Source organism: Macaca nemestrina, chromosome 8 (genome assembly GCF_043159975.1).
Source record: "Macaca nemestrina isolate mMacNem1 chromosome 8, mMacNem.hap1, whole genome shotgun sequence".
Lineage (NCBI taxonomy): Eukaryota > Metazoa > Chordata > Mammalia > Primates > Cercopithecidae > Macaca > Macaca nemestrina.
In genome coordinates this window covers 937656-965594 of record NC_092132.1, presented here as the reverse complement: position 1 = coordinate 965594, position 27939 = coordinate 937656, and the positions used below count along the sequence as shown (strand labels likewise).

General features: G+C 54.9%; 2 protein-coding genes across 3 annotated transcripts in view; one reads left to right on the top strand and one right to left on the bottom strand.

The window, feature by feature from the left end:
• LOC105488496 (heat shock transcription factor 1) overlaps positions 1 to 26407 on the top strand; it is a 27173-nt gene extending 766 nt beyond the window's left edge. Inside the window, exons 2-14 of one of the 2 annotated variants that reach the window (XM_011752644.2) lie at positions 20917 to 21025; positions 21455 to 21591; positions 21772 to 21896; positions 23023 to 23098; positions 23170 to 23231; positions 23345 to 23441; positions 23539 to 23675; positions 23800 to 24081; positions 24467 to 24550; positions 25337 to 25442; positions 25517 to 25582; positions 25656 to 25725; positions 25797 to 26407. In XM_011752644.2, the coding sequence (XP_011750946.1) occupies positions 20917 to 21025; positions 21455 to 21591; positions 21772 to 21896; positions 23023 to 23098; positions 23170 to 23231; positions 23345 to 23441; positions 23539 to 23675; positions 23800 to 24081; positions 24467 to 24550; positions 25337 to 25442; positions 25517 to 25582; positions 25656 to 25725; positions 25797 to 26002 (1557 nt within the window). In that variant the 3' untranslated portion in view covers positions 26003 to 26407. The remainder of the gene's footprint in view (positions 1 to 20916; positions 21026 to 21454; positions 21592 to 21771; positions 21897 to 23022; positions 23099 to 23169; positions 23232 to 23344; positions 23442 to 23538; positions 23676 to 23799; positions 24082 to 24466; positions 24551 to 25336; positions 25443 to 25516; positions 25583 to 25655; positions 25726 to 25796) is intronic. The other variant, XM_011752645.3, reaches the window with a different exon arrangement.
• Positions 26261 to 27928, bottom strand: LOC112427827 (uncharacterized). Its single transcript, XM_071068070.1, is given in 4 exon segments — positions 26261 to 26648; positions 26651 to 27229; positions 27541 to 27641; positions 27805 to 27928. Coding segments are annotated over 4 exon segments (843 nt in total). The 3' UTR covers positions 26261 to 26609.
• Between the last annotated feature and the right edge of the window lie 11 nt (positions 27929 to 27939).

The window sequence follows — 27939 nt, the reverse complement described above, 5'->3', positions numbered from 1 at the left end:
GGGCGTCGCTGTAGTGGAAAAGGAAAGGCAGTGGAAACAGAAAGTAAGACGTCATGAAGCTTCAGGTTGATCTCAAGCCCGTTTCCGAATCCCAAATCTGGGTTTCCCAGGAGGAGTTTTGTTTTTCATTCCTTGTGGGGCGTCTTTACTCGTGTCTCTGTCTTCAGTTGCCTGGCAGCAGGCTTGTTTACACGGTCCGACCCTGCAAGACCGGACAGCTCCGGTTTGCAGAAGTAAATCAGTGATTGTCTGGAGTTGGAGATCAAAATCTGCTGTTCACATCCCGGCTGTGACGTCGTGTCCGGTGAGGGGCAGAGCCACAGCCTGTGGCTGGCAAGTGATGGCCTGAAGAAAGGCCACACTGGCCGAGCGGGGTGACTCTTTGCTGTGAAAGCAGCACTTTGGGAGGTGGCGGCGGGTAGATCACTTGAGGCCAGGAGTTCGAGACCAGCCAAGACAATATGGCAAAACCCCGACTCTACTAAAAATACAAAAAATTAGCCTGGGGTGGTGGTGCTTGCCTGTGGTCCTAGCTACTTGGGAGGCTGAGATAGGAGGATCCCCTGAACCTGGGAGGCAGAGGTTGCACTGAACCGAGATTCCACCACTGCACTCCAGCCTGGCAAAGAATGAGACCCTGTCTTAAGAAAAAAAAGAAAAAAGAAAGGCCACTGATCTCTGGGAGCTTTTGGAGGGACCGTGACAGGCGGGATGCCACCAAGCATGTGTGGCCTCCCAGGAGCTAAGACCCCAGAGTTCCTCAGGCTCTGCTGAGGGCCTCCCATTTGCACAGCCTCTTTCTGCTGTTAGGAATGAAGAAAAGTCTGAACTGAAGCTGCTCCAGGCAGGAGGCCAGGCCTTCTGCTTCTCGGGTTTACTGAGGCCCTGCTTTACCTACAGAGTGTTTGGGAATAAAGAGAGGACTGGAAATCTTTGCTCTTTTCAGAAACACTTTGTATTTGTCCTGCTGACACCTCTGTCTGTGTCGGCCTTCCCATCCCCAAGTCCCATTACGGCGCAGTGCGCCTTCCTGCAGGCTGACTTCATTTCACCATCTCTTCATTCTAGACCTTGGCATTTTTGTGCAAAGGAAGTATTCCCATGTTTCTGTTTTCTTTTATCCGTCTTTCGTTTTCTTTCTTTTTTTTTTTTTTTTTTTTTTTTTTTTTTGAGACGGCTTCTCGCTCTGTCACCCAGGTTGGAGTGCAGTGGTGCGATCTTGTCTCACTACGACCTCCACCTCCCAGGTTCAAGCAATTCTCCTGCCTCAGCCTCCCGAGTAGCCAGGACTACAGATGCACGCCACCACACCTGGCTGATTGTTGTATTTTTAGTAGAGACGGGGTTTCACCACATCAGCCAGCCTGGTCTGGAACTCCTGACCTCAAGTTATCCACCTGCCTTGGCCTCCCTAAGTGCTGGGATTACAGGTGTGAGCCACTGCACCCAGCCCTTCCTTCTTTTTCTTATTCCCCTTAACCCTCAGAAGTACTCTCTTGCCCCATTGGGGGAGGGGCATCTGAGATTATCTGGGATATTCTAAGCTTAATCCTACTAGCATGATCTGTCCTGTCCCATAATCTGCTTGCTGTTTCTGCTTAAAAGATTATGAGGCATGTGGGTTAGGTCCCAGTGTACTCTTTTTTGAGACCGAGGCATGTTCTGGGCAGGGCTTTTGAGCAAGGGAGGCAGATTTGATGAGGCCTGTGGCCAGCCTCCACTCTCCTCACAGGTGCACCACCTGTGGGCCTGTTCTCCCTGGGGAGGGATGGGGAGCCGTGTGGAATGTCAGTGTTTGGTTCCACCTGGTCAGTATAAAGTGGCAATGGTTGGTGCAGGATGTAGCAGTGGGGGCGAGCATGGCAATGAGATAGAAACACTGACTTCAAACTGGAAGGAAGCCCTTCTCCAGACTGTGCAGGGAGCTGCAGAGCTTTCTGGCGCTGGCTGTGTGGCCTGGAGAAAGGAGGTGATCGTCCCATCCTGTGGCTTTGAGAGCACTCACACAAGCCCTGAGGACTCCATGTCGGCAGAGTCCCAACAGGGGACCCTCCCACAAATCTACTGCCCAGGCCCAGCTGGCTCTCGGAGGCCTTGAGAAGGCCCTGGTGCTCTTGCGCTCTGCTGCCTTCTCTGGGACAGTCTCCTGGCTCAAAGTCTTACCACCATTCTGCCAAGAAAAACCCTCCCTGTTTGACACAAGAAGATGAGGCAGAATCACAGGCATGGTGACTAATTCTCCAGGCTGAATAACTTGGGGGAGACTGAGGCCCAGAAACTGGCCAGTGACTTTACTGAGCCTGGCCAGGAATGGGACCAGCTCTGGACAACCATTGCACTTCCCCTCCCTGGCCTGAGATCGGGACTCCCACTGCAGCCACTGGAGGCAGAATGCCGGGTCACTGTCCAGGAGAGCCCATTTGGTGGGGACTATGGCCCCATCCCTGTGGTGTTCGATTTCCCACCCCCCAGACCCTCATTCCCATGAGCACCCCACCCACACAGGCAGAGGCCTTGAGGGGACCCAGCAAGTCGTGGAGGACAGCACAGCCCCATCTGCCTAGGAGAGGAAACGTGTCAGCCACAAGGTTATGATCCCGGGAGATCCACATAGGAGCATGGGCATGGAAGTGGGTGGTCCTCCCTCAGCCAGCTTTTTAACAGCTTATCCCAAAGGTGTGCCTGGATCCAGTACCACTGAGACCCAAAGACGGGGTTGGGGGACTGAATACCTGGACTGACAGGCAGCTCCATAGAACTGAGACCCGTGAGACCAGGGACCCGCAGCCTCCCTGCCCCGTGCCCTGGTGCCAGCCCTCAGCCCAGCTTCCTCCTCTGCATGCAGCAGCTCCTCTGTCCACCAGCGGAGGCTCTTCTAGGGCCTTGCTGGGTGCAGCTGACTCAGGAGGGCAGCAGCCTCTTCAGAGAATTTGACAGCGTGGAGACCCAAACAGAAGCAGAAAGTGAAGCCTCAGGACTGGGTTCACCATCATGTCAGTTTTTTACAAGCTATGATTTTGTCCCACCTTTATTAACAAAATAAGGAAGTATGAAAAGTAATCTTGACATCTGAGATGGTGAGATTACGGATTTTTTTTTTTTTTTTTGAGATGGAGTTGCCCAGGCTGGAGTACAATGACACGATCTCGGCTCACTTTAACCTCTGTCTCCGGGGTTCAAGTGATTCTCCTGCTTCAGCCTCCTGAGTATGGGATTACAGGCACCCACCACGACACCCGACTAATTTTTTTTGTATTTTTAGTAGAGACAGGGTTTCACCATGTTTGTCAGGCTGGGCTAGTACTCCTGACCTTGTGATCCGCCTGCCTCAGTCTCTCAAAGTGCTGGGATTACAGATGTGAGCCACTGTACCCAGCCCAGATAATTTTTATACTTATATTTTTCTAAAATACTTTTTTAAAAAAATGAACATATACTTCATTTTTTTGTTGTTGTTGAGTTTTTGTTTTGTTTTGTTTTTTTGAGACAGAGTCTCACTCTGTCACCGAGGCCACACCCGGCTCATTTTTGTATTTTTTAGTACAGATAGGGTTTCACCATATTGGACAGGCTGGTCTCGAACTCCTGACCTAGTGATCCACCCACCTCAGCCTCCCAAAGTGCTGGGATTACAGGCGTGAGCCACCACGCCCGGCTAAAAAAGTGAACATATATTTCATAAGCGAGAGCAGAAAATGTTTTCAAACCTGATCATGTTCTAAAAAGAGACCAGCCCAGCCCTACGTCCCCCTGCCCTGCAGGGCTAACTGTGGCTGCCCTGGGCAGCTGTGGACTCCAGGCTGAGGCCTGAGAACAAGGCACAGCCACACGACCTGTGCTAGACAAATGCTAGAATGATGGTCATGCAGGTTAGAATGAACCCAGGTAGATAGAGGCCTCAGGATCAGGGTGAGACCAGAGGGGGCACCTGAGGGGCACCTGGGTGCAAAATTTAAGGAAGCACTTTTTTTTTTTTTTTTTTTTCTCCTTAAGCCACGATCTTGCTCTGTTGCCCAGGCTAGAGTGCAGGGCTATGATTGCAGCTCACTGCAGCCTCTACTTCCCAGGCTCAAGTAATCCAGTCACCTCAGCTGAGTCACTGGGGCTACAGGCTCGCACCACCAGACCTGGCTTTTTTTTTTTTTTTTTTTTTTTTTTTTTTTTTTTTTAAAGGATTTAGTAGAGACAGGGTCTCACAGGGTCTCGCCGTATTGCCCGAGCTAGTCTGGAACTTATGGACTCAAGCTGTCCTCCTACCTCAGCCTCCCAAAGTGCTGGGATTACGGGCCTGAGCCACCGCACCTGGCCCTGAGGCATTCGTTTAAGACCCACCCTGCATTTGGATGGCACTGAGAGTCGGGGCCTCCTTAGACATGGGCTCCTGCATGCTTCACTGTCTTCACCTGGCCCCAGCCTCATGGGTGCAGCTCCCTTCTCTTTGGCAGCAGGAAGGACTCTAGAAGGATGTGCTGAGACCCTGGGGCTCCCTGAGACTGAGTGAGCCGGAGGTCACCAAGGCCCTCGGCCTATCCCAGGGGAGAGGTCCATTGAAAGCCAGTGGTCAGATGGCCGCTGTGGAGGGTCTCTGGGTGGACAGTTGGGAGCAGAGTGGTCCCTGCAGTGAGGCAGGGGCAGGGTGTCTACTCATAAGCACATGAGGAGTTACAGAAGCAGAGCCGACCTGGCCACACCCAGTAACTCAGACCCTGGCTACAGATGGTGTCTGGAGCTCCCACGGCAGGCAGGGCCACCCCTGCTTCTGTGGTTCTGAGAGCCGCCAAGACCTAGCAGGCCCACTGGCCCCACCCTGGATGATCTGGCATTTGGCCCAAGATGCTGGAGGACCCACAGCAGCAGCTGTGAGGAGTGCTGCAGGGTCTGGAGGGCCTGATGTGTGCCCGGATCAGAGCACCTCCCGGTGTGGCCATAAGAAGGCACACAGCTGGAGCCAGGCACGGTGGCTCACGCCTGTAATCCCAGCACTTTGGGAGGCTGAGGTGGGCAGATCACGAGGTCAAGAGATTGAGACCATCCTGGCTAACACGGTGAAACCCCGTCTCTACTAAAAATACAAAAAATTAGCCGGGCGTGGTGGCGGGCGCCTGTAGTCCCAGCTACTCAGGAGGCTGAGGCAGAAGAATGGTGCGAACCCGGGAGGCAGAGCTTGCAGTGAACTGAGATCGCGCCACTGCACTCCAGCCTGGGCAACAGAGCAAGACTCTGTCTCTTAAAAAAAAAAAAAAAAAAAAAGGCACACATCTGTCCTCATAAAGCTTCTGTGCATAGCACGAGGTTAAGCCTCCTTGCTCTTTGTCATGTTCCATCTGTAGCCATTCAGGTAGATGGCATAATTTCCACTTTATAGATAAGAAAACTGAGGCTCTGGATGTGAAGAAGCTTCACTAAGTAAGCGCTGAAATGTGGTGAAACCAACTCCAGAGTCCGTGCTCCCTCCCAGAGGGGTCCGGCTCTCACTTACCGCCCACCAGGGCACCGTGCCTTCCCAAGTTGTGCAGCAACAGCCCACCGGTCCCATGCCCTTGGGGCTGGGCGGTGGCCCCCACCAGCCTTCTGAGTTAGACCCTGGGGAGTGAGTGGTATTTCTGGTTCATAGTCAGAATTGTAGTTTGGATTTTCCCACAAGTGTTCTCCTTCCCCTTCCATAGAGATAGACAGATACACACACACAGGCAGAGATCTATAAACGCTATAAAAGGCAGGCTCTGGCCGGGCGCGGTGACTCATACCTGTAATCCTAGCACTTTGGGAGGCCGAGGAGGGGCAGATCACATGAGGCCAGGAGTTCAAGACCAACCTGGCCAATATGGTGAAACCTCATTTCTACTAAAAATACAAAAATTAGCTGGGTGTGGTGGCACGGCCAGTAACCCCAGCTGCTTGGGAGGCCGAAGCACAGGTGGCCCAGCCAGTAACCCCAGCTGCTTGGGAGGCTGAAGCACAAGAATCACTTCAGCCCCAGAGGTGGAGGCTGCAGTGAGCCGAGATCGAGCCCCTGCACTCCAGCCTGGGTGACAGAGCAAGACCCTGTCTCAAAAAATAAATAAAAACTAAAAAGGCTCTGTGCTGTAGCCTCCCGTGTTTCCTCTACCCGGAGGGTGTTGGGGGTGGGGGGTGCAGTGAGGAGGGGCCCAGGGCACAGAAGGGCTGGGCTGCAGCAGCCTCCTGCGGGGAGGGCAGATGCCTCCAGTGCCCCGCGCCCACCCCACTCCACAGGCCAGTGTTTGCTCAGTCCTTTATCGAGGGACCAGGGATGGACAGCCTGGCCCTGGAAGTCTCAGTTTTGGAGGAGTCAGCCTGTGTGCAGGGACAGCTGGAGAGAGGTCGTGGGGCTCACAGTGCCTTCCCGGAGGAAGCAAGCAGCTCCCATCGGGTATATCGAGGGCTGTGGGCTCCGGGGTCTCCTCCAGGTCTGGCAGGTGGAGGGGAGGCTGTCCAAGGAAAGGAGGTGGTCCCAGATGTCTCAAGGCATCTGGCAGCACTGGCTGCTGCTGCCTCAGCCTCCTCCCTGTGACCCTGTGGGCCATGGTGAGCAGCGGTGACCACCACACAGGTGCAGGGCAGCCGGTGATGAGAGATGTGATGAGAGGTGAGGGCGATTGTGTTGCTCTTGGTCCTTGTGTGGTGAGAACATGCTGGAAGCTCCTCCGGAGCAGAAACAAGAAAAGCGTTAACGAGAAAGGTGCGGGCGGCTCAGATGCGGACAGAACCACACCGGGGAGCGGGGCCACAAAGTAAGCCACTTTCTCTGCACCTGCTCGCGCTTCCTACCTGCCTCACTGCTTCCATGCCCTGACTCGAGTGGTCCCCGCTCCCCACACGTGGGCTGCAGCTACTCACACGTGCGTTCCCGCTACTTCTAAAGCCCACACTCCCATGACCCAGAGAGGGAGAAGCCAGCCAGCCGAGTCCAGGAGCCCAGAACACCCATCAGCAGATATAGCTTAGACTTGGCAGGAGGCTGGAACAAGAGGCTTGTGACCTGGGCTGCGCGGCCATCTTGTAGAATACGGCACTGTTCACGTTTTGGGCCAGGGAGCCCTTTGAGAAGATACTCAGAGACACAGACACTTGCTATGTAAGGTGTCCCTGCAGGCAGGATCTCACACACGTTTCAGGTCCTTCACAGTGCTACGGAAAATGAGGCCACAGGCTCCGAGTTTACTGCAAGCTTCAGGGTTTGCTGACGCCTACACTTCTCAGCGTGTGGCATCTCACAGTAGCCAGGGGCCTCCCATTTCCTGTGGCAGGTTTTCGTGACACCCAGTTATGGCCTGGCAGGTGGAGGGGAGGCTGTCCAAGGAAAGGAGGTGCCTGTGGTCAGCAGAGGAGGAACCTTGTTCCACTGAGGCAGGAAGATGAGACACTGGGTTCTCTGATGGGTTCACCAGCAGACCCTGTGAAATTCATAATGGCCCCTAAGGTAGGGGTTGCCTGACATGTTCAACTTGGATTTAACCCTTAAGGCATAAGAAACCACTAAACAACATTCAGACATTAGAAAACTAGGGCCAGGTGCGGTGGCTGACTCCTGTCATCCCAGCACTTTGGGAGGCCAAAGCGGGCGGATCACTTAGAGTCAGGAGTTTGAGACCGGTCTGGCCAACGTGGTGAACCCCATCTCTACTAAAAATACAAAAAAAGGTTGGGTGTGGTGACACACGCCTGTAATCCCAGCTACGCGGGAGGCTGAGGCAGGAGATACTTGAACCCTGGATATGGAGGTTGCAGTGAGCTGAGATTGCGCCACTGCACTCCATCCTGGGCCACAGAGTGAGAATCTGTCTCAAAAAAAAAAGAAAAGGAAAAAGAAAACTGGTGAACACTGAGGTAAACCACAAGATTGTCCAGGCTTTCTGCGTGGAGGCAATTTGCAGACTCACAAGCAGAGAACCCAACAAAACCCAAACTTTGGGGAAGCTGAGGCAGCCAGAATTTGTGGGGTATGGTACCAGAAAGGAAGGAGTTGTGCCCAAAAGAAAGAGCTCCGGCAGTCTGCGCGTGAGCCTGCTTGCATCTTGGGCTGGATCTGATTTGCTGGTGCAAAGTGAAACCTCGTGAAGCTGGACCAAGAGCAACTTGAAGGGGAAGAGTAAGTGTAAGGGGACAGGACTCACACGGGGCCATGGTTATTTCAGTTCCCACCAGCTGGAGTGTAGAAGCCACTTTAAATACACAGAGCATTCCTGAGACCTTAGAGGAACCACAGCTTGAAGTGGCGCAGAATAAGCTGGAAAGGAAAGGCCACTCCAAATGCCACGGAAACAAGTGCAGTGGAGACACCACTGCCTGCTAGCACGGGGTACGCACAGCACTCTTGAAGACAGAAGCCAGGCGAAGTGGCTCACACCTGTAATCCCGGCACTTTGGGAGGCCGAAATGGGGATCATCTGAGGTCAGGAGTTCAAGACCAGCCTGGCCAACATGGCGAAACCCCGTCTCTACTACAGTAAATTAGCCATATGTGGTGATGGGCGCCTGTAGTCCCAGCTACTTGGGAGGCTGAGGCAAGAGAATCACACGAGCCTGGGAGGCGGAGGCTACAGTGAGCCGAGATCACATCACTGCACTCCAGCCTGGGCAACAGAGCAAGACTCCATCTCAAAAAAAAAAAAAAAAATTCACATCCAGAATCTAATCAATAACTGGCAGACAAGCCAAGGCAGGAAAATGGACTTGTCACTGGAGGGGGATAGTCCAGTAGTAGGACTGGTTTTGATAGGATTAGCCAACAAAGAGTAAACAATTATAAAAACATTCTGTGTGCTCAAGGAAATAACGCAAAAACATGACTGAGGGCGGGGCGGTGGCTCACGCCTGTAATACCAGCACTTTGGGAGGCCGAGACGGGCGGATCACAAGGTCAGGAGTTCGAGACCATCCTGCCTAACCCGGTGAAACCCCGTCTCTACTAAAAATACAAAAAATTAGCCAGGCATGGTGGTGGGTGCCTGTAGTCCCAGCTACTGGGGAGGCTGAGGCAAGAGAATGGTGTGAACCCAGGAGGCGGAGCTTGCAGTGAGCCGAGATCACGCCACTGTACTCCAGCCTGGGCGACAGAATAAGACTCCGTCTCAAAAAAAAAAATGACTGAGAAATGGAAGATACAGAAAAGAAGCAAGTTGGACGAAACGTCACTGGAACTAATCTCCCACGTAGAAGAATTCCACGTTGTTTACTGAGAGAGTTCCCCTTGGAGGAGGTGACGCTTACCTCCTCACTCCGGAAGCCTGGGCCGCACCTGGTGACCCCTTCCAGAGAGCAGAGCACAGAAGCCGGAGGAGCAGCTTTCCAGTGGGGACCTCCAGCAGCACAGCCTCACCAGGGGTCACGGTCACCATCAGCAGTGACATCGTATCCCTGTTGTATACTCTTTATTTTATTTATTTTTTTGAGACGGAGTCTCGCTCTGTTGCCAGGCTGGAGTGCGGCGGCGCGGTCTCAGCTCACTGCAACCTCTGCCTTCCGCGTCCAAGCAATTCTCCCACCTCAGCCTCCCGAGTAGCTGGGACTACAGGCGCCCGCCACCACGTCCAGCAAATTTTTTTGTATTTTTGGTAGAGATGGGGTTTCACCGTGTTAGCCAGAATGGTCTCGATCTCCTGACCCGGTGATCCGCCCGCCTCAGCCTCCCAAAGTGCTGGGATTACAGGCATGAGCCACCGCGCCTGGCCTGTTGTATACTTGATAGGATGATGAGAACAGCACTCTACCTCTTTGATCTTCCTCCCAGAAACATACGTAACCCCAGCTAATCATGAAAAAACATCAAACAAATCCAAACTGAGAGACATTCCGCAAACTATTTGACGAGTCCTCAAAATTGTCAAGGTTCTCAAAAATTAGGCAAGTCTGGAAGTTGTCAGAGCCGGTGGAACTGAAGGAGATGTGACAACTGGATGGATCTTGGATGACGTCCTGGAGCAGAGGAAGGATTGGGTGAAAACCTAAGGAATCTAAATAGAATATGGGCCCTAGTTAACAATGTGTCTAATGTTCTTGAGACAAATGCACCACACAAAGGCATGATGTTAACGACGGGGGACACTGGTGTAGGGCATGTATTCTAAAGTAAAAAGGTGGTTCTTCAGATTCACCGCAGTGGTTTGACAAAACATTAGAAACTTCCGAAGAAAAGATTCCCGAATTAAAAGCAATGGAAACTATCCACAGTGACGTACAGAGAGAAAAAGGACTGCAAAAACTTAGCCGAGCTTCAAGGAGATAATATCATGTGGTCTAACGTATTTGAGGTTCCAGAAAATAGTGGGGAAGAGAATACAGAAATATGACCAAAAGGCCGGGCACGGTGGCTCCTGCCCGAGATCCCAGCACTTTGGGAGGCTGAGGTGGGCAGATCGCTTGAGCCCAGGAGTTCAAGACCAGCCTGGGCAATATAGCGAGACCCCCGTCTCTATAAATAATACAAAATTAGCCGGGCATGGTAGTGCCTACCTGTGGTCCCAACTACTCAGGAGGCTGAGGCGGGAGGATCACCTGAACTCAGGAGGTGGAGGCTGCAGTGAGCCATGATCACACCACTGCACTGCAGCCAGGGCAACAGAGACCCTGTCTCAAAAAAAAAAAAGAAATATTAGGCTGGGCACGGTGGCTCACGCCTGTAATCCCAGCACTTTGGGAGGCCGAGACGGGCGGGTCACGAGGTCAGGAGACCGAGACCATCCTGGCTAACGTGGTGAAACCCCGACTCTACTAAAAATACAAAAAATTAGCCAGGCGTGGTGGCGGGTGCCTGTAGTCCCAGCTACTTGGGAGGCTGAGGCAGGAGAATGGTGTGAACCTGGGAGGCAGAGCTTGCAGTGAGCTGAGATCGCGCCACTGCACTCCAGCCTGGGCCACAGAACGAGACTCCTCTCTAAATAAATAAATAAATAAATAAAGCATCCGGAAGAGCCGTACGCAGTGGTGGCGCCTGTGGTGCCAGCTAGTCACAGGCTAAGGTGGAAGGATTGGTCCCAGATAGGGCAACATAGTAGGACCCCATCAATACAAATAATAATAATAATTTTTAAAAAGCGACTAGGAAGGGAAAGGAAATTGCATGCAGAAGAACAAAAGAAAAAGATAAGAATGACTGCCAATTTCTCATCAGAAACCATGTGAGGCATATGACCAGAATAAAAGGCTTAAGATGCAAGTCTGGTTCAGCGTTCTAACTCAGCATGATTCACCATGTCAACAGAAAAGAAGAAGAACCATGTGGTCTTCTCAACAGAAGCAAGAAAAGCATTTGACAAAACTTAACATCTGTTTCATGATAAAAACTCAGCACACGAGGAATAGAAGGGGAATTCCTCATTCTAATGACCGTCTAAAAACTCGACAGCTGACTTTATCCTTACTTGGGAAAAACGGAATGCTCTCCTCCAAGACTGAAAGAAGGCGGGGATGTGTGCCTCTGCCACGTCTGTTTAACAATCCATTCAACGTCGTCGTCAGCGCAGCATGTCTAGTAAATAAAAGACGTAGACATTAGAAAGGAAGAAAGAAAAGTGATTCTGTTCATAGACAGCATGACCGTTGACTTAGAAAATCCCAAATAGTCTACAAGAAAGTTAGTAGAGCTAATAAATGTGTTTAGTGAGGCCACAAGACACAAGGTCATTATACAAAGATAAATTGTATTTCCGCACACTAGCAACAAACTATTGAAAATTGAAAATATTCGGCTGGGCGTCGTAGCTCACACCTGTAATCCCAGCATTTTCAGAGGCCGAGGCAGGTGAATCACCTGAGGTCGGGGATTTCAGACCAGCCCGGCCAACACAGCGAAACCCCATCTCTACTAAAATACAAAAATTAGCCAGGCGTGGTGGTGCGCACCTATAGTCCCAGCTACTCAGGAGGCTGAGATAGGAGAATTGCCTGAACCTAGGAGTCGGAAGTTGCAGTGAGCCGAGATCACGCCACTGCCTTCCAGCCTGGGTGACCAAGTAAGACCTGTCTCAAAGAAAAAAAAAAAATTATTATCCATTTCCGAGACTCGTGAATTGATTCCAGCTCAAGGTTTCTGAGGCCGACGTCATCTCTAGGCTCAACTGAGGATGAAATATGCTTCCAACTTCCCTCAATGCTTGTTGACAGGCCACAGTTTCTCCCTGGCTATTGGCAAGAGACTTTAATTCCTTATCAAGTGAGCCTCTCCACAGAGCTGTTTGTAACATGGCAGCTTGCCTCTCCAAAAGCAAATGACCCAAGAGAGCCAGAGCCCAGTTTGTTCTCAAATGGCATCACCTCTGCGTTTGGTCACACAGGACACAGGACAACCGTGGTACATGGCGGGAGGAGATAGCTCAAGGGTGTGGACACCAGAAGTGGGATCAACAGGGGGCCATCGGCAGGCTAGTTAATAGGGATAAATTAGGCCGGGCGCGGTGGCTCACACCTGTAATCCCAGCACTTTGGGAGGCCGAGGCGGGCGGATCACAAGGTCAGGAGATCGAGACCACGGTGAAACCCCGTCTCTACTAAAAATACAAAAAAATTAGCCGGGCGCGGTTGTGGGCGCCTGTAGTCCCAGCTACTCGGGAGGCTGAGGCAGGAGAATGGCGTGAACCCGGGAGGCGGAGCTTGCAGTGAGCCGAGATCGCGCCACTGCACTCCAGCCTGGGCGACAGAGCCAGACTCCGTCTCAAAAAAAAGAAAAAAAAAAAATAGGGATAAATTAGCCGGGTGCAGTGGCTCATTCCTGTAATCCCAGCACTTTGGAAGGCCGAGGCAGGCAGATCACAAGGTCAGGAGTTCGAGACCAGCCTGGCCAAGGTGGTGAAACCTCATCTTTACTAAAAATACAAAAAGTATCTGGGCATGGTGGCAGGCATCTGTAGTCCCAGCTACTCAGGAGCCTGAGGCAGAAGAATCGCTTGAACCTGGGAGGTGGAGGTTGCAGTGAGCCGAGATCGCACCACTGCACTCCAGCCCACGCAACAGAGTAAGATTCTGTCTCAAAAGAAAAAAAGGCTGGGTGGGGGATAAATTGAAGACCTAAATAAATGGAGAGAAATACCATGGTCATGGGACAGAAGACTTAGTATTATTAAAAGGAGAACAAAATTAGAAGATTCACACTATCTGATTTCAAGACACTATAAAGCTCCAGTAATCAAGACTGAACAATATTAGCATAAATATAAACATGTAAACAAATGGAGCAGACTATAGATTTCAGAAATAGACTCACCCATCTAAGGCCGACTGATCTTGACAAAGGTGCCACTAGTTCAATGGAGAAATAATCGTCTGTTCAGCAAATAGTGCTGGGATAACTGGACGTCCATAAACAAAAAGGTGAGCCTTGTCGTTTACCTCACACCATATACGAAACTAACTCAGAATGGATTGGAGACTAAAATATGAGCTAAGACAACAAAACTTCTAGAGAAAAAAAACCCTTTGATCTTGAGTTAGGAGACAAAATCACCACATAGGAAAAAATTGATAAAGTCGACTTCATCAAAGTTAAAAACATCCACTCTTTGAAATACAGTTAGGGAATTAAGAAGCAAATCACACACTATATTTGCAAAGCATATATCTGGTACCAAGAATATATTTTTTAAAGAATTTTTGGCCAGGCACAGTGACTCACGCCTGTAATCCCAACACTTGCGGAGGCTGAAGCAGGTGAATCACTTGAGGTCAGGAGTTTGAGACCAGCTTGGCCAACATGGTGAAACCTTGTCTCTACTAAAAATACAAAAATTAGCTGGGTGTGGTGGCAGGTGCCTGTAGTCCCAGCTACTTGGGAGGCTGAGGCGGGAGAATCGGTTGAACTCGGGAGGCGGAGGTTGCAGTGAGCCGAAGTCGTGCCATTGCACTCCAGCCTGGGCGATGGAGCGAGATTCCATCTCAAATAATAATAAATAAATAAACGACAAGTGGCTGAGCATGGTAGCTGACACCTGTAATCCCAACACTTTGGGAGGCCAGTGTGGGTAGATCGCTTCCACTCAGGAGTTTGAGACCAGCCTGGGCAACATAGGGAGACCCACCTCTACAAAAAAAGTGAGCCTGGCGTGGTGGTGTGCTCCTGTGGTGCCAGCTACTCGGGAGGCTGCGGGGGGAGGATCTCTTGGTCCCAGGAGGTAGAGATTACAGTGAGTCAAGATCGCGCCACTGCACTCCAGCCTGGGTGACAAAGCAAGACTCTGTCTCAAAAAAAAAAAAAAACGTATATTGAAAAAGGCAAAAGATTTGAACAGATACATCAAAAAAAGACAAATAGCAAATAAGTATTTGAACAGATGCTCAGCATCATTATTTGTAAGAGAAATGCACACGAAAACCTCAGTGACAGCTACTAGAACAGCCAACAGGCCGGGCACGGTGGCTCACACCTGTAATCCCAGCACTTTGGGAGGCTGAGACAGGCGGATCACTAGGTCAAGAGATGGAGACCATCCTGGCTAACACGGTGAAACCTCGTCTCTACTAACAATTAAAAAAAAATTAGCCGGGCGTGGTGACGGGCGCCTGTAGTCCCAGCTACTCCGGAAGCTGAGGCAGGAGAATGGCGTGAACCCGGGAGGCGGAAGTTGCAGTGAGCCGAGATTGTGCCACTGCACTCCAGCCTGGGCGACAGAGCGAGACTCCGTCTCAAAAAAAAGAAAAAACAGCCAACACCACCAGGTGCTGAGGAGGGCACGGAGCCACTGGAACTCACCCGTGCTGCTGAGAACACAAATGCTATATCCTCTTTTTTTTTTTTATTTTTTTTTTTTTTGAGACGGAGTCTCGCTCTGTTGCCCAGGCTGGAGTGCAGTGGCCGGGTCTCAGCTCACTGCAAGCTCCGCCTCCCGGGTTCACGCCATTCTCCTGCCTCAGCCTCCCGAGTAGCTGGGACTACAGGCGCCCGCCACCTCGCCCGGCTAGTTTTTTGTATTTTTTAGTAGAGATGGGGTTTCACTGGGTTCGCCAGGATGGTCTCGATCTCCTGACCTTGTGATCCGCCCGTCTCGGCCTCCCAAAGTGCTGGGATTACAGGCTTGAGCCACCGCCCCCGGCCGCTATATCCTCTTTGAAAAGCAGCTTGGGAGTTGCATGTGAAATTCAGCATTTACCACCCGGCCAGCAGCTCTGCTTTGGTTATTGTACTGTTCAGCTCTAGAATTTCCATTGGGGGTTCTTGATGATTTCGTCTCTTTTATCGTTTTTTTGGTATGGACGGGGGTCTCGCTCTTTGGATTATTGTTTGCAGGGGTGTTCTGTGGGGTTTTGAGCAGTGGTCGTTTCTGAGGTCAGTCAGGGTGGTTCTGGCCGCAGCCGGGCTCTTCGTAGCTTTCCCTTTGCAGGAGAACAAGCCCGTGGTTTTACTTGTTTCTCTTACTTTAGAGGAGCTGTCGTTTCTGAGAGCACTCTTGGGCTGAACTTTCAAATAAAATGAGTTTCCTCGGGGAGCTTCAGAGCTCTTTCCTTATGGACAGCCTCTCTCCCCACCCAGGCTCATTCTCTACCACCGCTCTGGGCACCGGGCAGGACAGCAGCCTCTGATCTTCTTGGCCTGGCTTTCCCAGCATGGGTGCTCTACCCTGCAGTTTTAACCCAGAAAGCCTGAATTGTATTTAAAACGTGTGGTTTTTAAGGCCAGGCACAGTGGCTCATGCCTGTCATCCCAGCACTTTGGGAAGCCGAGGTGGGTGGATCACTTACGGTCAGGAGTTCAAGACCAGCCTGGCCAACCTGGTGAAAGCCTGTCTCTACTAAAAGTATAAAAATTAGCCGGGTGTGGTGGCACACGCCTGTAATCCCAGCTACTCAGGAGGCTGAGGCAGAAGAATCGCTTGAACCCAGGAGGTGGAGGTTGCAGTGAGCCAAGATGGTGCCGCTGTACTCTAGCCTGGGCGACAGAGAGAGACTCCATCTCAAAAAAAAAAAAAAAAAAAAAAAGTGGTTTTGAAAATGCTTTAATCAGGTGGGAGCTGCCGGGAGGGCGGCCAGAGACCTGGGTGTCCTCAGCCTGCTGTGGCTGTGGCAGAGCTCCTCTCTGAGGCGTGGGCAAGGTGAGGAGGGAGCCCCTGGCGTCTTGGCCACATGCTCCAGCAGCTTAGTCTCTTCAGCTTGGAGTCGGTGAGGATGAGAAACTCTGGTGGTCTGCCCAGCCCGTGAGATCCGGGAAACCTTACTCGGGAACTGAGGGGAGAAGGGTCCCCATCTTCCTGCTCCCCTCCCCTGAGTGTAGTGCCCATCATGGCGAGCTGGGGTGAGAGGGAAAGAGGAGGCCGAGGTTCAGATGCCACCAGGCTCACTGTTCGTATCAGGCGTCGGTAGATTTTACTCCATAAGTGTTTATCTGTTAACATGCCTTTAGGACAGTTTTGAGACCTTAAATGGTTTAAGTCAGCTTTGCTTGTTTCACAGGAAGTACTTCCACGAAGGTCCTCACATTGCTGTCCCGGCAGTGGAAATCTCTCCATTTTCAAAGCATAGTTTTGCCGGATGTTGAATTTTTATGTTTTGTAGAGATGGGATCTCGCGATGTTGCCCAGACTGGTCTCCAACTCCTGGGCTCAAGGGATCCTCCTGCCTTAGCCTCCCAAAGTGCTCGGATTACAGGCCTGAGTCCCACACCCGGCCAGTATACAAAGATTGAGTGGCAGGGTCTTTTATTTTAATACTTTTATTTGTTTTGGTTTGTTTTTGTTTTTGTTTGGAGATGGAGTCTCGCTCTGTCGCCCAGGCTGGAGGGCGGTGGCACAATCTCCACTTACTACAACCTCCACCTCCCAGGTTCAAGCAATTCTCCTGCCTCAACCTCCTGAGTAGCTGGGATTACAGGCGCCCGCCACCACGTCCAGCTAATTTTTTTGTATTTTTAGTAGAGACGGAGTTTCACCATGTTGGTCAGGCTGGTCTCAAACTCCTGACCTCAAATGATCCACCCACCTCAGCCTCCCAAAGTGTTGGGATTACAGATGTGAGCCACCACACCAGCCATTTTAATACTTTTTTTTTTTTTGAGACAAGAGTCTCGCTCTGTCCCCCAGGCTGGAATGCAGTGGGGTGATCTCGGCTCACTGCAACCTCTGCCTCCCGGGTTCAAACGATTCTTCTGCCTCAGCCTCCCAAGTAGCTGGGACTACAGGCACAGGCCACCACGCCCAGCTAATTTTTATATTTTTAGTAGAGATGGGGTTTCCCCATGTTGGCCAGGCTGGTCTCGAATTCCTGACCTCAGGTGATCTGCCCGGCTCAGCCTCCCAAAATGCTGGGATTACAGGCGTAAGCCACTGCACCCAGCTGTGTTACACTTTTTGTGGTGTCTCACAGATCTCTGAGGCTCTGCTCATTTTTGTTTTTGTTTTTGTTTTTTTGAAACAGAGTCTCCTTCTGTCACCAGGCTGGAGTGCAGTGGTGCAATCTCAATCTCGGCTCACGGCAACCTCTGCCTCCAGGGTTCAAGCAGTTCTCTTGCCTCAGCCTCCCAAGTAGCTGGGACTACAGGCACAGGCCACCACGCCCAACTAATTTTTTTTTTGTATTTTTAGTAGAGATGGGGTTTCACCATGTTGACCAGGATGGTCTCGATGTCTTGACCTCGTGATCCGCCCGCCTCGGCCTCACAAAGTGCCGAGACTGCAGGTGTGAGCCACCGCGCCCAGCCGGCTCCTCTCCTTCTTATTCCTTCTTTTTTCTTTTTTTTCCTCATACCGAACCATCTCAGTGGACCTATCTTCATGTTTGCTGACTCCTTTTCCTAGTCAGATATGCTCTGTCACCCAAGCTGGAGTGCAATGGCGCGATCTCAGCTCACTGCAACCTCCGCCTCCCGGGTTCAAACAATTCTCCTGCCTCGGCCTCCTGAGTAGCTGCGATTACAGGCATGAGCCACCATGCCTGGCTAATTTTGTATTTTTAGTAGAGACGGGGTTTCTCGATGTTGGTCAGGTTGGTCTCCAACTCCTGACCTCAGGTGATCCACCTGCCTCAGACTCTCAAAGTGCTGGGATTACAGGCGTGAGCCACCATGCCTGGCCCCTCTGGTTAACTTTTAATCTGAATTATTATACTTTTCAGTTCCATAATTTTGATTTCGTCCTTCTTTGCAATTTTTATCTCTTTATTGATACCCTGTGTTTGATGAGATGTCATTCTCATACTTTAGTTCTTCAGATGTAGTTTCCTTTAGTTGTTTGAACATATTTGAAATAATTGACTTAAAATCTTTGCCTGGTAAGTCCAGTGTCCAATATTTTGGCTTCTTTGGGGACAGTTTCTATTGATTTTTTTTTTTTTTTTCCTGTGGATGGTGTATGGGTCCTAGCTTCTTGTTTCTTTGCATATCTCGTTTTGTTTTGTTTTTTTAACTAGAGTCTTTGTTTGTTTGTTTGTTTTTGAGTCTGTTACCCAGGCTGGAGCGCAGTAGCTCGATCACAGCTCACTGCAACCTTCACCTCTGGAGCTCAAGGGATCCTCCTACTTCAGCCTCCTGAGTAGCTGGGACGACAGGTGTGTGCCACCACACCTATTTAATTTTTGTATTTTTACTAGAGACGGGGTTTTGCCATGTTGCCAAGGCCGGTCTCCAACTCCTGAGCTCAACCAACCCACCCGCCGTGACCTCCCAAAGTGCTGGGACCACAGGCGTGAGCCAGCACAGCCGGCTGGAGAACCGGAACTCTGATAGGTTGAGAGTGGCAGCTCTGGAGCTCGGGCTCCCCCGCCTCCCAGGATTTGTCACTGCTGCTGTTGTGGTTATCAGCCCGGTAGCTTTTCAGGACTGCTTCTGTAAAGGTTCTGTTCTTTCTTTTTGACGGCCACTGCAGTCTCTGTTCAGTTCACTGATGTGGGTCGGGACGGGGTGGAAATGTTCTCGAGGCTTGGAGCCAGCGAGTCTCCGTCTTTTTGGGGGCTGTGTGTGTGCTGGGGACGCCTCCAGCACTCGGCCAGGCCGTGGACAACCCGACTGTGCTTCCCCTCCTGCTTACGCAGAGCTCAAGGTCAGCCAGAAGCGAGAGCTCAGGGCTGGCTCACACGTGGACACGGCTGCGAGATGTCCTGGAATATCTCAGAGCTTTTCAGAGCCCCTAGTGGCGCCTCCTTCTCCCCAGCTGCCAGGCACTGCCTCAGGCAGCCCCAGCGTTCAAAAATCGCCTCTAAATGTTTCAACAAACACACCTAGGCGAACAGCTTTTTTATTCAGGAGAGCTTCAAGTCAAATCAGAGACAGCCTTGTGCGTGGACTCCTAGGCAGATGCTGCCAGGCCTCTGGGAATGGGGCCTGGGAGGAGCCCACGCCCTGGCCCGCCCCGCAGCAGCTGCCAGGACACTGGTTCCCACGAGGACTGCAGCTGTTGGTCTTCAGGGCTGCGGATGGAGTGGGAATAGGGCACGTTAAAATGCCGCAAAGCCTGGCCGGGCACGGCGGCTCACGTCTGTAATCCCAGCACCACAGGAGGCCGAGGTGGGCGGATCACTTGAGGTCAGGAATTCAAGACCCGCCTGGGCAACATGGTGAAACCCCATCTGTACTAAAAATACAGAAATTAGCCAGGCATGGTGGCGCCTGTAGTCAACTACTTGGGAGGCTGAGGCACGAGAATCACTTGAACTTGGGAGGCGGAGGCTGCAGTGAGCCGTGTTCATACCAGTGCACTCCAGCCTGGGCAACAGAGCAAGACCCTGTCTCAGAGGAAAAAAAAAAAAAAAAAGTTCACACAGCCCACCGTTCTTACTAAGATTCAGCTGTTTTTCTGGAATAATTGCTCCCCGTGCTACTGTAATTCTTTGGTTAATTTTCAGAGTTCTGGAAAGTTGGCTTGGTGTTTTTTACCCTCTCTCTCCTGCTGCCTTGGGTCCTTTCCGTGATTGGTTCCCTCCCTAATGCATGCACATCCTTGTTTATTTCGCGTCTCTCTATATTGGAAAGCGGTTCTCCACTTCTAGTGCCATACCACGGGGGTTTTTCTGGCTTTTTTCCCTGTTTGCATCTGCAGCTCCCTTCCCTGGCAGGATAAATCTGCCCCACTGCCCTTCCCGTTTCTTCACTGGGTCAGCCGCCCCTTCCTGTGCAGACACCCCTCACCTCTCTCTGGCCCTGCTTCAGGCCCCCATTCCCTGCCGTGTGGGCTTCTCGCTGTCCCCTAAGCCTTCAGTGCCCCCTCTGAGCCACTGTGGCCACGGCCAGCAGGGATGCCTCCCTCGCCAGCTCCTCCTGATAGCTCTGGGCCTGAGCTTGGGAGAGAAATGGAAGAGGAAGAATATATGCAGTGTTTGACTGTCTCTGTTTCTCGTCTCACGTCACAAAACAAGAATGAATTTGGATTTCTGAACGCAAATGTGTTTTCCTCTGGAGTAATGAAATCAGGGCTCAATTTCCTTTGCTGTTCCTAAGGGAAATGTCCTGCTTAAACACCCATCCCGTGGGCATGGGCCAGAGTGCATCGGGTGCTTTGTGAGTGGAAACGTGGCCTTCTCTAGAACCCCTGGGTAAAGCTAAACCCCATCCCGTGGGCGTGGCCAGAGTGCGGCAGGTGCTTTGTGAGTGGAAACGTGGCCTTCTCTAGAACCCCTGGGTAAAGCTAAACCCCGTCCCGTGGGCGTGGCCAGAGTGCGGCAGGTGCTTTGTGAGTGGAAACGTGGCCTTCTCTAGAACCCCTGGGGAGGGGCTTCCCGGCTGTGAGGAAGGCCCCGCATCTGCCCACCGCCCAGTCCTGGGCCTCACAGTGAGGATGCAGGTCACGCTGCACAGATGAGGCCCGTGTGGCAGGTGGTCCCAGGAACGAACTCGCCTCCCCCCAGCCCCCTGGGCCTCCCATGGCCCCAGCCCCATCAGGTGGAACGTGCACTGCCTGCGCTCCAGAAGGGGTGGCCTGGGGAAGGGTGGTTTGGGCGCGCTGCCTCTTGCCACCACACGTGACCCACCGTGTGTCTCCCTTTCAGAGTGGGAACAGCTTCCATGTGTTCGACCAGGGCCAGTTTGCCAAGGAGGTGCTGCCCAAGTATTTCAAGCACAACAACATGGCCAGCTTCGTGCGGCAGCTCAACATGTGTGAGTGCCGCCTCCGAGGTGCGGGAGGCGGACCTGCAGACGGTGGGACCCCAGCAGGAGCACCCTGTGGATGAAGGACGGAGCCCCCTGTGCTGGCTAAGGGCATGCCATGGAACCCAGCAAGCCTGGGGGCCGGGGGCAGCTGCCTCTTCCAAGGGGGAGGGTCCTCGTGGGTATGAACCTGGGGTCCCCAGGGAAGGACCGTGAAGCCCGAGCTGTACTCCATGTGTATCGGGCGTGGGGAGCCCTGTGGGGACACAGGGTCTCACTTAGACCAAGACCACCCGGCCACCAGGCGTGGGCTCTGAGGGGCAGGGTGGGGTCTGACCGTGGCCAAGCTCCGCAGCAGCCTCCTAGGGCAGTGGCCGCTCTTTGAGGGGTCTTGGTCCCACCCTGAAGCAGAGCCGCCCCCTTCCCTGCTATGTGCAGATGGTTTCCGGAAAGTGGTCCACATCGAGCAGGGTGGCCTGGTCAAGCCAGAGAGAGACGACACGGAGTTCCAGCACCCGTGCTTCCTGCGCGGCCAGGAGCAGCTCCTTGAGAACATCAAGAGGAAAGTGACCAGTGTGAGTGACGGCCCCGCACCCTCGCCCAGTCTCGCCTGCCATGGCTCTCCCCGCCTGGCCCTCCCTGAGAGCTCCCAGCCCAGCCTGCCCGCTTCCTGAGGGACCTGCTGCAGTGTACGAGCCTGAGCCTGCCAAGCTCCCAGGCCGATTCAGTGACCCCTGTCCCTCTCGGGGATCCAGGTGTCCACCCTGAAGAGTGAAGACATAAAGATCCGTCAGGACAGTGTCACCAAGCTGCTGACGGACGTGCAGCTGATGAAGGGGAAGCAGGAGTGCATGGACTCCAAGCTCCTGGCCATGAAGCAGTAGGTCCCACACCAGCACTGTGGGCTGCAGCGGGTGCTGTGGGGGCAGGGCCCTGTCCAGGGCTCCAGGTGCTCAGCCCCACCTCCTGCTCCACCCAGATCTATTGGGCCTCTGCCCCAGCCCCGCCGCCCATGGCTGCTGGGACCGGCCATTCTCCACGTGCAGAAGGGGGTCCAGAGGGTCCCTGTTCTGCACGTCCCCAGCGCTCTCTGGGCCATCCTGGCCTCCCGGGGTGTTGGCTTCTGCCTGGGCTCCGAGCTTGGCGGGACCTACCAGCCTACTTTTGAGGACAAGCCCTGCACAGCAGACCCATCCCACCCGCCTCGGGCCAGGGGTCAGACGCATCTCAGGCCCTTCCTGGAACCTCTGCCCCACATGTGCCTGGGCCTATGGAGCTAGCCCCCCAGCCCCTCCTCACCAGGACCCTGCGGCTCTGGGGAAACCTTAGCAGGGGCCTGACACGTGGTGGCACCTGAGAAACTGAGGCAAGCCCACCTCGGAAGGCTGGCTCAGGTCTCGCATCCACTTTGGGGCTCCAGGCATGCGGGAACCCCAACCCCAGTTGGCCCCAAGAAGACTCACAGGCTTGGCGGGGCTCAGCCTCCCAGAGCAGCAGGAGCGCGCTCACAGCCCTGCTCAACTGGCTGGGGACAGCTCTCCCCCACCCCGTGGGGCCACCTCTGAGCCACTTCCAGGCCTGGCCCTGAGCACCTGCGGGACCCGGGACAGCCGGTGTCGCACCTGAAGAACCTCCTCCCTCAACCTGGCTTCTCAGGCCTCAGAAGGGCGGCTCAAGGGTCTGCTCCTAGCCTGTGTCCAAGGCAGCCCTCCAGGTGTTGGCCAGGATGGATGCCAGGATCTGGGTGCACCTGGATCCTGGTGCTCCCGTCCCCAACACCCTACCTGACACCAGGTGTTCCTGTCAGGGAGGGGGCAGTGGGACCAGCAAGCCCTGGCCCTGGCCCCCAGCCCTCCACACAGCAGTTCTCATCCTGGGGTGGGCCAGGCCAGACATGGTCATACTTAGCCCTGCTCCTGCCTGGTGGACTGGGAGGGTCTGTGGGGCTCCCTCAGCCCTGGGGCTCCTGGGATCGGGCCCCACTGACCCAGCCTGGTCTGTTGCAGTGAGAATGAGGCTCTGTGGCGGGAGGTGGCCAGCCTTCGGCAGAAGCATGCCCAGCAACAGAAAGTCGTCAACAAGGTGGGGGCAGGGCCAGAGGGCCGGCGGGGGCCCCACAAGGGCCGGGGTGACTGTGTCCTCTCTCCCCACAGCTCATTCAGTTCCTGATCTCACTGGTGCAGTCAAACCGGATCCTGGGGGTGAAGAGAAAGATGTGAGGTTTTGGGGACGCCTGCATCCGCCACCCAGGGCCCAGGGCCGTCCTCCTCCTCTGTCAGCTGTGCCCCGAGGTGGGGGGTGGCAGCTGACTTGCACCCTTCCCCACAGCCCCCTGATGCTGAACGACAGTGGCTCAGCACATTCCATGCCCAAGTACGGCCGGCAGTTCTCCCTGGAGCACGTCCACGGCTCGGGCCCCTACTCGGTGAGTGCTGGAGGCAGGGCACCCGTCCAGGCCTGCGGGCGCAGTGGGGTGTGTTGCCCTGGCCGGCGCTGCACGAGCCTCCTGTCTTTGATTGCAGGCCCCCTCCCCGGCCTACAGTAGCTCCAGCCTCTACGCCCCCGATTCTGTGGCCAACTCCGGACCCATCATCTCCGACATCACCGAGCTGGCTCCTGCCAGCCCCGTGGCCTCCCCCGGCGGGAGCATAGACGAGAGGTGGGGGCCGCATCACCCCAGCCATCCTGTCCCCCAACGAGGCGAGCCCGTGGGCCCAGGGCAGAGTTGGGGATGAGGTGGGGCTGGCCAAGACACCAGCTAACGTGGCCCCCCTCGTGTCCAGGCCCCTGTCTAGCAGCCCCCTGGTGCGTGTCAAGGAGGAGCCCCCCAGCCCGCCTCAGAGCCCCCGGGTAGAGGAGGCGAGTCCCGGGCGCCCATCTTCCGTGGACACCCTCTTGTCCCCGACCGCCCTCATTGACTCCATCCTGCGGGAGAGTGAACCTACCCCCGCCTCCGCCACAGCCCTCACGGACGCCAGGGGCCACACGGACACCGAGGGCCGGCCTCCCTCACCCCCGCCCACCTCCACCCCTGAAAAGTGCCTCAGCGTAGCCTGCCTGGACAAGTGAGTGCCGCCCCACCCACAGCCCCTGGAGGCACAGCCCTGGGCTTCAGCTCAGACTGTCCCAGAGGGCTGAGCAGGGCAGCTGGCAAGGCAGGACCCTACCCCTAACCTCGGAGCTCTGGGCTGGGGAGGGAGACAGGTGTCAAACAGATCACCCCACAATCCCAAACGCCACAGAAGCCAAGGGCGTGTCCGGGCAGGCTGCTGGGCCCTGCTCTCAGCCACCCCTCCTGCTGCTGCCACCCTCTCGCCACAGGCCACAGGTCCTGGCAGGTCGTGCTGCCCAGACAGATGGCAGGAGATGGTGAGCAGGGCCTGGCCTCCACACCCCCAGGCTTGCCCAGCCCCTGCCTGCAATGGGGGCTCTTGTTTTTGTATCTTGCAGTTTGGCTCGCACTCCACAGATGTCTGGGGTCGCCCGCCTCTTCCCCTGCCCCTCTTCCTCTCCGCATGGCCGAGTCCAGCCAGGGTTAGCGCTGACCCCACTGGGGTGGGAGGAGGGCCCTGCCAGAGCTCGGGCCCTCCCACACAGCCGTGGACCAGACCCAGCCTGACGGGGCATGAGCATCGGGTCTGGGCGGCTTCGTCCTAAGCTCCTCTGTGGCTGGGGCTCAATGTCATCATGGCTCCCCTGGCCATGGGCCTGTGGTCATTGCCTGTGACAGGGACAGGTCTGCCTGGCCTGGCACGGCCTCTGGTGCTGGCAGGATCCAAACTGTGGTGCTGACTGCACTTCCTGCCAGGTGGGGTCTCCAGGGCACCTCTGGTACCCAGCCTGGCTGCCTGTCCCATGGCCCAGGTGTGCCCCATGGCCTAGTGCTTTCTTGGTCACAGCCACCAGACTGTGGGTCTCATTCCCACAGCAGCACCAGGGCAGGGACTGAGCCACCCACACACTGAGCACAGCCCCAGCCATTTTCCCAGTGTAACAGGAAACCTCACCAACCCTGAAAACTGAAATCCCTGATCCTCGTGCTAGAGCTGAATACGCCCCTTGTCTCCTGGGTCCTCTGCCACCAAGGCCTCCAGGCCTCATGGCGAAGGGATGCCCAGCATAGGCCCAGCCGCACCCGAGGGCACAGAGCCTCCACCACCTTCCAGGCAGTCCTCGAATGCACTGCCCCCTCCAGCCTGTGCAGGCATACACGGGGGTGCGGCCTGGGGGATACAGTCAAGGGGAGCCCTTCTCCCACAGGAGCGCATCGGGGTGTGGGGCCTGGGGCACTGGTTCAGCTACCCCCTCATCCCGGGCCAGGAATGAGCTCAGTGATCACTTGGATGCTATGGACTCCAACCTGGACAACCTGCAGACCATGCTGAGCAGCCACGGCTTCAGCGTGGACACCAGCGCCCTGCTGGACGTGAGTCGCGTCCTGTCCCGCCCCGCCCCGCCCCGCCCCCAGGTGCTGTTCTGACTTCCCTCCCTCCTCCGCAGCTGTTCAGCCCCTCGGTGACCGTGCCCGACATGAGCCTGCCTGACCTTGACAGCAGCCTGGCTAGTGTGCGTAGGCGGGCGGGGGGTGAGGGGGAACAAGACCAGCAGGAGCGCTCACGATACCATCTCCACCCCACAGATCCAAGAGCTCCTGTCTCCCCAGGAGCCCTCCAGGCCTCCCGAGGCGGAGAACAGCAGCCCGGATTCAGGTGAGCCAAGTCCCACCAGCCCCCTCTCTGCCCCTGACCCCCCACCGCCTTGACACCCCCCACCCCCGCAGGGAAGCAGCTGGTGCACTACACAGCACAGCCACTGTTCCTGCTCGACCCCGGCTCCGTGGACACCGGGAGCAGCGACTTGCCGGTGCTGTTTGAGCTGGGGGAGGGCTCCTACTTCTCCGAAGGGGACGGCTTCGCAGAGGACCCCACCATCTCCCTGCTGACAGGCTCAGAGCCTCCCAAAGCCAAGGACCCCACTGTCTCCTAGATGCCCCGGAGGAGCTGGGCCAGCCGTGGCCTGCCCACCCCCACCCCCAGTGCAGGGCTGGCCTTGGGGAGGAGAGGCAGCCTTGAGGTCCTGGGCACTGGTGGGTTGGCCACCACAGCCCCAGTAGGACAAACAGGGGCTCAGGTCTGGGCAGCACCTCTGGTCAGGAGGGTCACCCCGGCCTCCCAGTCTGCCTTCTCCCAACCCCGTGTCCTGTGGTTTGGTTGGGGCTTCGTAGCCACACCTGGACTGACCCTGCAGGTTGTTCATAATCAGAATTGTATTTTGGATTTTTACACAACTGTCCCATTCCCTGTTCCATAGAGATATACAGATATATACACACAGGTGGATGGACGGACGGACGGACAAGACAGGCAGAGATCTATAAACAGACAGGCTCTATGCGGTGGCCTCCCATGTGTTTCCTCTGTCCCAGGGTAGTACTGTGGATGGGGGTGCAGTGAGGAGGAGCCCAGGGCACAGAAGGGCTGGGCTGCAGTGGCCTCCTGGGGGAAGGCGGACGCTTGCAGCTAGCCCCATGCCTGCCCAACTCCGCAGGACCAGAGACCGGGGTGGGCACCCTGGCCCTGCAGGTCTCTCGTTGTCAGACCACCAGGAACCCCATTCCCAAGGTGTTTGCACTCAGGGACAGGGGATGCAGGGCAGGCACACTGTCTTCCTGCCATAGCCAGCGCCCTCCTATGTAGGCACAGGCAACAGAAGCCTGTCCCATAGCTTCAGGGTTTTCCACTCAGCCTGGTGGAGGAAGGGAAGGGGGCCTGGGGTGGGCAGTGGAGCAGGCTTTGCTTCTTTATCTGGCAGCCACAGCTTGTTCTTGAGCTCCATTGGCCAACAGGTGGGGAGAGGCACAGGAGCCTATGTGGGATGGAGGAATCGAACCCACACCTGTCCCCCTACCAGGAGCTCATCCACTACCACCATCCTCAGCAGGGCCCAAGGAAATGCCTCCACCTCAGGGCCCACCAGCCCCCACTGGGGTAGAGGAAGGGTACCACCAAGGTAGCCCACTCTCCCCCCACACCACCACCAGTCCAGCAGGTTGCTGATGAGGCCCCCAGTGCAGTCCTGGGACCCTGTGCAGGGCCTTCTCAAACACCTGCCTTGTTGGGCCATAGCTGCAGGTCTGGGGGCACCAGGGCCTGCTCCAGTCTTGGGATCTTTAATCAAGCAGTCACCCCAGCAAGGTAAGGCAGCAGCAGGGCCCTGGAGTTACCCCTGACCTCCCACTGTGACCAAGGGGTGCCCCATCTGTCCAGCTTGGTGGATTGCAGGGCCTGGAAACAAGGTGTCCTGAAGGCTGTGGGGCTGCACTGTCTGCACTGCCCAGCCTGGTGCCAGAAGAGCAGAGGGCAAGGCAGGCCTAGGGATCAAGGGTGCCCCAACCTCGTGGAGGGCAGCTGAGAGCCACCTGCACACCAGATTCCAAGTGAAGGAGAGAGGCTGCCAAACTGAGCCCTGCCCCAAGGCAAATAGCCATGGACATAGCCATTGTGTACTGTAGCCCCTCGGCTCACCAGACCCACACCAGAAAGGCCCTGTGGACTGCCCATCCCTGGGCCACCCTGGCTGGAGCCCACTTCCAAAAAACACAGGGCGACCTCTTCCCGAGCTGAGGCTGAGCACGGTGGGTGCAAGCAGGCTCATCCTGCACCAAGCCAGAGTGCTGATTCCCTCACACCCAGCAGGGGTGGCGCCAGGAGAGGATGCCTGAGCTGAGCTTTTCTAGGTAGGGGAGTGTGGGGAATGGGGGTGTCTGCCTGGCCTTGCACTCCCCCTACCGGCCATGCCCACCCTGTTGCAGTGGAGCTGCCTCTCCCCAGCAGGTCCGGAGACGTCAGGCCTCCTGGCCCCTGGAACAGCTGTCCACATGGCTCTGGCAATCACCCTTGTGGGTGTGGCCATACCTCCCACCA